Consider the following 12,721-nt stretch of genomic DNA (forward strand, 5'->3'; position numbering starts at 1 on the left):
CCTCCTCCACCTCGGGGTGGTGGTGGTGAAGGAGTTCCCCAATTACCCGAAACAACTCTGAAGATCTATTGGATGCAGACGCTATACGGGTAGTCATGAAGGTCTCCCTGGCTACCCATATAGCCGCGGTATAGGCCCTAAGTGAGGCTCTAGCCCATGTTCGGTCGGAAACACCTTGAGATTTCCTCCATTTGCACTCTAGCCTCCTTCTCGTGCGCTTCATCACTGCCATCTCCCAGTTTTGATGCCAAATTTGGTGTGATTTCGTTCATTGGTTCTTTTGTTTTTAAGGTACTCATTATGAACAGAGCATTTTTATATAGATAGATAGATCATAGTAATAGATTCTCATATCTCTCCTCTTTTTTGGGAAGGGATTTGTTTCATTTCTTGCCACAAAGCAGTTTGTTGCTGGTCAGTTTACTAATATACAACCATTATAATGCAACACATACTTCATAAGTAATTTTCCTTTCAATATTTCAAAAGTTAATTTTTATTTTAAATAATTCATATTAAAAGTACGAAAATTACAAAATGAATACATTTCCTTTTGTAATGTTATCACCTACAAAACCTCTTTGTCTAAAGAAAAAAGAACCCTCTCCAATAAAACGTGTAAATCAAAACTATCCTGTGCGAATAAATAAGTCCCAGTTTTATATATAAGAACAGGACATACAGAATCCTACATTTTGTTTCAGTCACTTTGTTAAAAGGCTCCCTCAGATGCAACTAAATCATAAAATTTATTTGTCAGAAACCATTTCATAAGAGGTCACTTATACATTTTCTTCCAAAACTAATTTTTGGGATAGTGATTAGCTTTCCAGCAGACATTTTATGACGCAGGACTTTTTGCAGGAAGGCTTGAAGCAAACGCATTTTTGGAAAATCAGATAATCCTGTTCTTCTCAAACAGGTTCCCCTCACTGGTAAGCTCAAAATGGTTCCCTTTCAGGAATCCTCCAAAAACCCATTATCTTCTCCTACATATTTTCCGGCCATTTGACTGTTTCCCTGTGAGAAGAGGAAGATTCCGTTTACCATCGGACTCCTTTGCAGCTCTAGCTGTTACTGGTTTTATATAAAAAGAATAATCTGTGCATGGCCATCCACAGATATCTGCAGATTCTTCAGTTGACATTATTCCTACTTGAAGTACAACAAGATGAAAAGACAGTTATTCCATATAAACAGAGGCAGGGTTGGGTAGTTATTTGTTGCTGGAAACCAATGTTGTCTTTGAAATGTCAAATTATTAGGATGATGCAGGCATGCTCCTGACAATTCTTACTCAACTGCTCTCTTCCAACCATTTGGTATCAGATAGATATGGCCTGTTACTGAAAAGGACATCCTTAAGTGTAACACCACATAAAATGTCAGTGTCCAGATTTGATCAGACATAGTCCTGGAGTACAACATTGAACATTACCAAAATGTTCTTTACATTAACTTTCGACTATGAACAGCCTTCTATAGAAATAGCACCATCTTAATGTCTGAAGTATTAAAAGGTGGAAAGCCAATTTCAGAGCCCAATTTGGACTCAACCAGTACATAGTTGCAACTGACTTGCAATTTTTCCTTTTAACTTCGTTGATCAAGTACATCCTGTAATCTTTCTGTAGAAATTAGTATTGTCCACTGCACATTTCTTCTGGAAATGTTACACATGGGAAATAATATCCAGAGGAGTTGACCATTCCCGATGCCCTTCCTGGTAATTAAAGTCAGACAGGAAGTGATCTAAGAAGCAAATGAAAAGACAAGTTGTTATTGCTATTATTATATTGTGACTATTATTTTAAAAGAGCAGTGTCTTAGTATAGTGTCTCTCCATGAACCAACCCGGACCCTTCGATCTTCGGGAAAGGCCCTCCTCCCCCCCCCCCGCCAAACTCACAGGCTCGTCTTGTGGGCACAAGGGAGAGAGCCTTCACCTTTTTGGCTCCCCGACTCTGTAACTCATTACCTGGAGAGATCAGGAAAGTCTCTACACTAAAAACATTTAAAAAGAACCTTAAAGCCTGGCTCTACTGCTGCGCCTTCGGCGAGTAGGTGCACAACATGACACTATTGCTCCCCTCAATGCTTCTGTCACTGGAGTACATTTATTTATTTATTTATTTATTTATTTATTATTTGAACTTATATGCCGCCACTCCCCTGGGGCTCGGAGCGGCTTACAAGAATGGCTAAAATCTAACAAAATTTAAAAGCAATTTAAAACAATTTAAAAATAGCAATATCAAACATTAAAAGCCTGTCGAAACAGTTATGTCTTACATGCCCTGCAGAAAGCTGATGTCCCGCAAGGCACGGACTTCATGTGGCAGAGTATTCCAGAGTGATGGTGCCACTGCTGTAAAGGCTCTGTGTCTGGTTGCTGTTAGATGCAAGGCCTTGACACTGGGAATTTCCAATAGATCTTGGTCCTCAGAATGGAGGGATCTTTGGGGTTGGTAGGGGGTGAGGCGGTCCCTCAGGTACATCGGCCCCAGACCATTCAAGGCCTTAAAGGTGAATACCATCACTTTGAAAGTGATCCGGTACTCAATTGGTAACCAATGCAGCTGTAGTAAGATTGGTGTTATGTGGCATCTCATCGGCATTCCTGCAAGAAGCCGAGCAGCTGCATTTTGTACCAACTTGAACTTCCAGATCACTGACAGAGAAAGGTCAATGTAGAGGGCGTTACAGTAGTCCAGTCTTATGACCGTGGCCTGGATCACCATAGCTAGGTCGTCCCTGGACAGGGAGGGGGCCAACCGTCTACCCTGCCGCAGATGAAAAAAGGCGGTTCTGCTAACGGCAGAGACCTGGGCCTCCATCTTCAGCAGAGGGTCCAAAAGGACTCCCAGACTCTTTACTAATGATGGCAGGCGTAGCGCCTTGCCATCCAGGGTAGGCAGCTGGATATCCCCACTGCCCGGTCGATCCAGCCATAGGATCTCCGTCTTTGCTTGATTCCCCTCAACCTGCTGCCCCCCTCCCCCCAAATGGGAAGTTTAGTTTTACAACCCTGTGTGTCTTTATGAGCTCCCTGCAAATAACTTGCTCTTATTTTTATCTCATTAGAGTTTTTAACATTTTATCCTGTACATGTGGCCCGCCCACTATTACCTCGACTGTGTTTTTGTTTATTGTAATGTTATTTTGTTTTTATATATATATTCTTTCTTTTATGTAATTTTGATGATGTTGCTTGTTGTTTATGTTTACTTTTTGGTTTTATTTTGATGTAATATGTTGTTCGGGCTTGGCCCCATGTAAGCTGCTCCGAGTCCCCATCGGGGAGATGATGGCGGGGTATAAATAAAGATGATGATGGTTATTATTATTATTATAGCTTATAATGTAAAGAAGCTACATTTTAAAATACTGGGCTAGAACTGTCTTATATTGTATATCTCCAAAGGTGCCTTTCCACCTGGCACCTTTCAGATGTTTTAGACTACAGATCCCATCACCTCCAGTTACAATGGTCCATTGCACAAAAGGCCATGATATAAGATACAATTAAGAATCAAGGCTTATGGATAGGATGGCTGACTTTACAACATCAGAGCCACAAATGCCATTGGGTTGCAACTCCCATTATACTCAGTATGCATGGCGGTTAATCAAACGTGATGGGAGTTTATTGTTCAGTAGCATCTCAGGACCCAAAACGGGTAAACACTAAAGAGCACTGATCATAATGTTAAAGTTGCATGTGAAACAACAGAATACCTAAACAGAATGTGTTAACATTTACTGAGCTATTGGGAAGCCTGGAGCACCCCACGCAGACCAAAGATTTTTTTGTGTGTGTCAGGAGTGACTTGAGCTGGAGCTGACAGACGGAGCTCATTCATGCTCTCCCCGGATTTGAACCTTCAGTCCTCCTGGCACAAGGGCTTAACCCATTGCGCCACCAGAGGCTCCTGACCAAAGAAATGTATGACTGTCTTTGCTGCATCACTTGTTTATGCTATTAAGACCATTGTTATTGTGTCAACAAAATGAGGCACAGCTATACCATTGTAGCAGTATTACCCCATTGTCATGCCTGAACTGATCTCTTCCACACATATCCGATAAGAAGAGCTAACTGAGCACCATGATGTGAGTGTTATGCCTTGTTTGAAGCATCGAAACTCCCTCTCTCAGTTTATCTGAACACAGGCTTAGTATACTTGAGCTTACTGAAGGAAAAGGTCCAATGTAACTAATAAATGTAGTTAACAAATAAAGAGATTTTCCTTTTGTTCAATACTTTTACGTGTCTATTGATCACTTGCTAGAGTACAATCCCACATTACGAATGCATTTATTAACTTACTCTGATATGGAGGAAGGTTCAATGCTATCTGGTTGTCTTACTTCAGGTAACTCCTAAGAATGGTAACACAAATATATTAGATACTTACTCTCCCATCCACCAGATGCTACTTTTGTGAGGTTTAATTTTAAGCTTGGATTAAATAAGCAGAAATATATCTTCAGAATATTATTTAGAATTCAGTGTCAAGAGATGCAAAACTCTATTGTGCAGGTCCCACAAATTACCAATTCACGCTCTAAATCAAGACAAATCAGCTCTGCCCAATATATTTTTGCAAATAAAGTGACAATGACTATAGCAACTGGGAATCTAGCATCTATATTCAGGTGAATTTTAAAGATAAAATTCTTCACTATTTTTCTTTTCAATAAAGAAATTAATAATTTTAGCAATTTTCTTTCCACAGGAAGAAACTTTTTTTAAACCCCATTTTTCAAGTCTATTCAGAATCTGGAATTTACTCAGTGCAAAATTTGTATGCTGGTGTTCCATACAAAAATTAGTATCTCTTATGTACAAAATACCACCTGTGCAGAAAATAGTGTTTTCTATGCATAAAAGCCAGTGGACCTGATGGGATCCCTGTTGAAATTTTGAAAGAGGGTGGATTTGAGCAGACACAAAAACTCTAGCAGCTTATTGAAAACGTGTGGGTGACCCAGAAAATCTCAGCACACTTGAAGGAGGCCTCTATCACTACCCTTTTCAAAAAGGGGGAAAGAACTGACTGGAAATTTTTCAGGTATCTTCTTTTCGATCTCCATGGGAAAAATCCTCACAACAATCTTTGCAAATCTACTTCTACTTCTACCTATTTTAAAAGTCATCCTTGCGAAATCCCAGAATGGCTTCCACCCCTATGGGTCATGGGGGTTCTGTGTGGGAAGTTTGCCCCAATTCTGTCATTGGTGGGGTTCAGAATGCTCCTTGATTGTAGGTGAACTATAAATCCCAGTAACTACAACTCCCAAAAGTCAAGGTCTATTTTCCCCAAACTCCATGGCTCTTTGTCAGGAGGGTGTTGATTACGTTTTCTTGCCCTGGTGAAGGGAGTTGGACTGGATGCCCTTAAATATTTTCTGTTGGTCATGAGGGTTCTGTGTGGGAAGTCTGCCCCAATTCTGTCATTGGTGGGGTTCAGAATGCTCTTTGATTGTAGGTGAATTTATAATTTATCCCAGTAAATACAACTCCCAAATGTCAAGGTCTATTTCCCCCAAACCCCATCTGTGTTCATATTTGGGCATATTGAGTATTCATGCCAAGTTTGGTCCAGATCCATCATTTTTGAGTCCACAGTGCTCACTAGATGTAGGTGAACTACAACTCCAAAACCCAAGATCAATGCCCACCAAACCCTTCTAATGTTTTCTGTTGGTCAGGGGAGTCCTGTGTGCCAAGTTTGGTTCAATTCCAACATTGGTGGAGTTCAGAATGCTCTTTGATTATAGGTGAACTATAAATCCCAGCAACTACAACTCCCAAATGACAAAATCACAATGTTTCGAGTGATGGTCACTCCTTGTGTGTGGTAAGATGTTTTGTTGCCAAATTTGATGTGATTTTGTTCATTGATTCTTTTGTTTTTAAGGTACTAATTATGCACAGAGCATTTTATAGATATAGATTGTCCCCCCAATGCTGTTATATGCCTGAGAAACGTGTACCATCTACAAACAACATTCTCAACTTCTGGAACATTTTCATCAGTGTTGTCTCCGAGAAATCCTGCAAATCTTGGGAAGACAGGCCAACAAATACCAGTGTTCTGGAAGAAGCAAAGACTTCTGGCACTGAAATTATGATTCTCTGCCATCAACTTTGCTGGCCACGTTGTCCGAATGCCTAATCAAAGCAGTTATTATAGTCTCAACTCAAGAATAGAAAATAGAATGTTGATAGACAGCAAAAGAGATTTAAAGATGGGCTTATAGCTAACTGTGGCATAGACACCAAGAACTGGGAAGCCCTGGCCCCCATGCATTCTGACTGGAGGTCAGTTGTTACCAACAGTGCTGTGGAATTTGAAGAGGCACGAATTGAGGGCAAAAGGGAGAATCGTGTCAAGAGAAAGGCACATCAAGCCAACCCTTTTTGGGACCGCCTTCCACCTGGAAATTGATGTTCTCATTGTGAAAGGACATGCAGATCAAGAATAAGTCTTTACAGTTACAGGAGGAACCATTGGTGAGAACTCTGGTTTCAGTCTGACAATCAGTGACAAATCCATCCAACAGTAGTATAATCTAGATTGTATTTTACCAGTTTGGCTATGAAAAATGTCATTGAAATCTCAAAATTATGTTATTTTTATCCTGATCTTTAAGATGAGAACATTGTAAATAGCAGGGACACTAAAGAGGGAGAAGGGTAATAATAAAGAGTTACCTGTAATGGTTCCATTCTGCAAGTTTGGTCTGATGTTGTCTCTGTGTTCGGTTCCTGACGTATCGTATGCTGTTTAGATCGATGCTGAGTCATGTATTCATATGTATTCATCTTGTTGCTCACTGTATGCACAGGAATTATTTTCCTTTGTTAAATGGGAAAACTATAAATTCTGGGTGCTCTGCAGTTCAGGTGAACAACATTAAAGTTGGCACATATGAACCTTATCCATAAATACAATCTGAATTAACGATCACTGATGTGGATTTCAATAGAATGCCATTCATATTAAAACAAGCAAAATGGACGCCATAGACCTGAATCCTTTTATTAGTCCCAAACAGAGCAGACCCATAGCATTTTCATGAGTTGCTTTAGGTTGGGACAAATAGGATTCAGACCAGTATGTTGGAAGAGATTTATCCTCTCACCAGATAACCCAGAAGAAATAGAAGAACTAATATGCTTTTATTACAACGATGCCTCCAGATGTAGCCATTTCATTTTCCCTATTTTCATCATGTGAGGAAATGGTGTGTACCATTAAGTTGGGGCAAAATGTTTTTTTTCAGGTTTTCAGCCATTTCAGACTCTGCTAACTGAGAATCAATATAGACATGAGTACCACTAAAATCAGTCACAAAACGTAAGCAAAATTAATTTAAATTAATACATTAATGGTACTCCATTTTTTCTGAGATAAAAAGTTATATTAATAGAAATACAGGCCACAAACCTTGGAGGTTTCTAGCAATGCCTTCTATAAATGATGTTGAAGCTGTTTGCAATTTATAATGTAGATTTCAAAGTATGCATGAATGTTTAAAAGGCAGTAGCTATGTGCCGAGTGTAATGTATTCCTGTATGGAAAGAATTAACTGAACCATGGAGGGAACGGCATTCCTAGAGAGGTCATAAATCAAGTGTGTAGAAGAAATGGACGCAGCGTTGGACATCATACGTCACTCTGGAATGCAGGAGGTGTGGACTAGTACTGATAACAGTTGAAGAGTTCACGATGTTACGATCAAACGATAAAGAAGCAAGTTTACGATGTGCTGAGTGTTAAGTAACTTCTAATGTATATAGCTGTAAAATAAAGTAGTTTATAGCCTAGGTGGCTGTGATTGATCTGTTCCTGCCTTGCTGTGCTGCCGAAGTCACCGACAAATGATTGTAGGTATTTATGTAGCTGCTGCTTTACCCTGTTGTTCTGGCTACTGGCAGCACAGTCAAGGGGTAACTGGAGAAAAAAGTGGCAATAACTGAAGAAGTGTCATTATATTGTCGAAGGCTTTCATGGCTGGAAACACTAGGTTGTTGTAGGTTTTTCGGGCTATATGGCCATGTTCTAGAAGCATTCTCTTCTGACTTTTCGCCTGAATCTATGGCAAGCATCCTCTGAGGATGCTTGCCATAGATGCAGGCAAAACTTTAGGAGAGAATGTTTTTAGAATATGGCCATATAGCCTGAAAAACCTACAACAACTTAGTGTCATTATAGTTTCTTTCTCCAGCAAAAGGATATGAAGAACCCTGAAACCGAGATAATGCTGATATTTTCAAGCAAGGAGATAATCTTGAACTTTACTGAGCAATCTGGGTCAGTGTTATGTTAAGGGTGTGTCATTAGCTCTTTGAGTGGCTAGTCTACCGGCTGTTAGGAATGGTTAGAGTTGAAGTCCAAAACACCTGGAGGGCTGAAGTTTGCCCATGTCTGGACTAGACCCTACATCAGCCCCACTCCTGCTGATGACCAAACACAGGAAGAAATGTTAGTATAATATGCCAGTGGCTGTACCATCACAGCTCTTTTTATTAGTCAGTCTTACTGCTTGTGTTGTATTGGCAATTTTTGTTGCCACCTAGTGATGTAATGAAGAAGGGTCAGTGTGTTTCATTTCTTTCATTATTTTTCAAAGACAGGCTAGCCACTCAAGTAGCTAATGACACGCCTCTAACATAACACTGACCCAGATTGCTCAGCAAAATTCAAGATTGACAAAGCATATCAGGTGCTGCAGTATTGCCAATACTTCAGAGGAAGGAACAGCCAAATCCACCTCTGAAAATTGCTGGACTAAGAAAACCCCATGACATTCAGGAATTTGTTGTAAATAACCTGGCCATTTGAAACCAAATATGCACACAGGGGAACTTTAACTTGCAGGTTAACACTTAGGAAAAACTATCTAGCAAAATCCAGAGTTGTCTTCATCTCACCTCTAGTAACAAAGAATGGAGTAAACGGACTCTGGATACCCTTGCCTACAATAAAGCTAATTATTAAAATTACCAATCTATTATTTGCTGTTCAAATGACTTTTTTTTGTATTTGTATTATTGATATTGAGTTTGTTGATGTTGTTGATGACGATGTTTTGCTATTGCTAGTTTGTTGTTAGATTATGTCTTGTAATTTTGCACCTTATTCTCTACATGTTGTACACCGCTGTGAGTCGCCCCTGGGCTGAGAACAGCGGTCTATAAGCGCAGTAAATAAATAAATAAATAAAAATAATAATAAATAAGTTTTGTGTTGCAGTTCACTGCTATTTCCTGTTGGATCCCTGTTCCTATTAAAAACTAAAACACCTCGAAGAACTCTTTTACTCACAGAGATAGAGATGAAACGCAAGTAAATGTCCAACAAGGAGGAAAGATGCAGATCCCAGAACCACACTTAATGTTGCTAAAGCCAAAATCGCAACTGCTGTTGTTTCTACTGGGGCGAGAGGAAGAAATACCAACCAAGTGTCATTTCCACGGACACCTATTGAAACAAAAAGTAGAGGGGAAATGTCATTTTTATTCAAATTGCAATTATCTAATATATTTTAAGCAAGTTATTATAGGTGGATTTTACCCTTTCCCCTGTGGTAATATAAGATAAGTTCTATAGCTCTTTTCTAAATGGCTGTTGCAACCAGACTTAGTGAAGCAAGACATCTTGACCAAAATATTTTTACATGGCAAAATAACTTTTAAAGATATACATTATGTTTCAGAAAAAGCTATTTTCTTGAAAATTTCACGTGTGTGTGATTCGTCTTTCCATGTTTACAGTGTTCATATTCTACTATCATGGAAACAGCCTCCCGCCCCCCAAAAAACCCCACTAAACAAACAATACACATATTATTCAGCTTCCTCTTCTCAGAAGGTTTTCCATTATGTTAAAAAATGCCTAAAGCAAGGAGGAATTCTACATATTTGAATCCCTATTTTTTCACTGTTGATATGTCACCCCATAACATACTCATTTGTTTATGTAGTAGAAATGGATGAAATGATGTGAAGTATATAAAATAATACAGCTGCATCTGGAGGTTTTCCAATTATACATTCCATCAAAGGTGCCATAGGAAGGAATTCATACTGTGAAGTGCATCCAGTGTATATGGTTACTCCATGGAAGGACTGGGATTGTGGCGCAGCTGGCTGAGTGTCAGCTGCATTAAGATCACTCTGACCAAAAGGTCACGAGTTCGAAGCCAGCCCGGGTTGGAATGGGTTTCCAACCAATTGTGTGTAGCCTGTTGTCAACCTTTGCAACCCAAAAGACAGTTGCATCTGTCAAGTAGGAAAATTAGGTACCACCTTAAAGTGTGGGGCGGCTAAATTAACTGATTTATGAGGCCATAAAGAAGACTCCGGCAAAGCATTCCATGAGAGAAGCATGCGGGGAATGCGGAAGTGCTTCATCAGCGTCGCAGATGGACGATGAAAGCGACAGCTCCCCTGGCGGCCAGAAGAAGTGAAATAGCCTCTGTGTATGTCTGTATATGTTTGTATGTCAAAAATTGGCATTGAATGTTTGCCATATATGTGTACACTGTAATCCGCCCTGAGTCCCCTTGTGGGTACTTAGAGATATTATCTAAGAAATGAGTACAGACTCCATATCTGTCTTTTGTGGCATGGCTGCTGCCTTTTTCTTTGCTCCAAGGCCCATTTTTAAACTGGTATCACTACTGAACATGAAACAAGTTATTATATAAATGTGCATTGGTTATTTAAATAATTGACATTGTTGTATCTCATTTTCTTCTTTCCCTCTAGTAGTATTAGATTGCATTAGTGCAAAATATTATTTTTAAGTTACTTGAACAATACTTTCAAACTGAGGCGATGTGCGGAGTTGTGCCGGATTCACAAAATACTGGATGAAGACATATAGCATCATCAAAATCAGTAAAAGGATCCCAACAGTAGCAGATACAACAGCATTGAAGAAAAACCTATACAAAAACACAAAGAATTCTTGCTAGCATATGGAATTATACAGTTGCAGAGAAAAAAAGGTGCACAGTGCTATTAGTACAACAGGCGACAACAGGGACTGATGTAAATGCTTTTCCTTGTTTCTATCGGACACACTTCTCTTTGCAAACAAAGTGCTATGTAATTTTTCCTGCATAATACAAGTAATTCTTAAATAAAAATGCATATATTTAAGATCAATTAATAACCGTCCTGTCATATTTGTGAGTGTTTTGAAGCTATTCTTTAAACTTAACAGCAGTAATTGCACATTTTGCACATTTTGACAGTATGGATGAGAAAAGTATGGCCCACAAAGCTATTTTTCTGACACCCAAGGATTTTCCATACTATAATTCTTGGGGGAAAAATATGCCTATGCAGAATGGGTGGCAATTTTACAACCTAAGGTTAAGAAAATGCCTCTAGAACATGGCCATATAGCCCGAAAAAACTCACAAGAGCTTCTGGACCATCTTCAAAGGCAACCCCATGTAGAGCGCGTTGCAGTAGTCTATATGGGATGTAACCAGAGCATGGACTACCATGGCCAAGTCTTCCCAAGTTATGGGTGCAGCTGGCGCACAAGTTTTAACTCCGCAAATGCTCCCCTGGTCACTGCTAAAATTTGAGGTTCCAGGTTGAGCAATGAATCCAGGATCACACCCAAGCTGCGAACCTGTGTCTTCAGGGGGAGTGTAACCCCATCTAACACAGGCTGTAACCCTATGCCCTGTTCAGCCTTGCTACTGACCAGGAGTACTTCTGTCTTGTCTGGATTCAATTTCAATTTGTTAGCCCTCATCCAGATTGTCACAGTGGCCAAGCATTGGTTCAGGACTTGAACAGCCTCCTTAGTAACAGGTGGGAAGGAATGACAGAGTTGGACATCATCTGCGTACAGATGACATCGTTCCCCGAAACTCCGGATGATCTCCCCCAGTGGCTTCATGTACATGTTGAACAACATAGGGGACAGTACAGAACCTTGAGGAACCTCATAAGACAATGGTTGTGAGGTTGAACAAGTGTCCCCCCAGTAACATCTTCTGGGTACAACCTTCCAGAAAGCACAGGAGACACTGTAAAACAGTGCCCCAAGGGCCACTCTGGTGAGGCATCCCAGAAAGATATCGTGGTCGACGGTATCGAAGGCCGCTGAGAGGTCCAGCAGAACCAATCAGGTGTGCCTATGTTCATGATACAGAGTGTGAAAGAGTTAATTAAAAAACCTGCCAGGTATTTGTACTTTGCACTGTTTGTGCCTGTTCACATACAATATGAATTAAGTGGTTATCCAAGAATAGATAATGCTTTCGATTTTAGTTTAGAATGATCTTGTTAAGTAGCGCACAGTAATTACATAATTTATTTTGTTTTGTCATTCATTCCAGTAACTCTTTATATATTTGTGTATCTGATGCTTTGAAGACATAATTCACACACCCCCATGACCTTTCCGCTAAGTATTTTTATTGCGGCACATAAATTTAGTAAACAAACTAGCACTGTATCCCTGTTTCCTTATCTGTCTTCTGTATGATTAGGAGAAACTCTAGCTAGTCTGGGATAAGCTTCAGTTTGCTTGCCCTCATCCTTTCCATTACTGAAAATTGACAGTGACTTAGCAAACTAACTTTTTTCTATAGGAGAAACAAAGCTCAGTGTCATCTACAAACTGTGGCAACAAACCTCCAAATTTCTAACAACTTCCCCTACCATCTCATGGCTGTCATG

At 39.8% G+C, this 12,721-nt stretch overlaps 1 protein-coding gene across 1 annotated transcript in view; it reads right to left on the reverse strand.

The window, feature by feature from the left end:
- Window positions 1-608: 608 nt before the first annotated feature.
- The window catches only part of LOC132778477 (palmitoyltransferase ZDHHC11-like), a 28,328-nt gene continuing 16,215 nt past the window's right edge, over window positions 609-12,721 (reverse strand). The window contains exons 5-9 of the mRNA XM_067470146.1: window positions 10,838-10,962; window positions 9,339-9,494; window positions 6,722-6,843; window positions 4,331-4,383; window positions 609-1,752 (exon numbers count right to left, since the gene is read on the reverse strand). Of these exons, the coding sequence (XP_067326247.1) occupies window positions 1,737-1,752; window positions 4,331-4,383; window positions 6,722-6,843; window positions 9,339-9,494; window positions 10,838-10,962 (472 nt within the window). The 3' untranslated portion in view covers window positions 609-1,736. The remainder of the gene's footprint in view (window positions 1,753-4,330; window positions 4,384-6,721; window positions 6,844-9,338; window positions 9,495-10,837; window positions 10,963-12,721) is intronic.

This window comes from Anolis sagrei, chromosome 6 (genome assembly GCF_037176765.1).
Source record: "Anolis sagrei isolate rAnoSag1 chromosome 6, rAnoSag1.mat, whole genome shotgun sequence".
NCBI lineage: Eukaryota > Metazoa > Chordata > Lepidosauria > Squamata > Dactyloidae > Anolis > Anolis sagrei.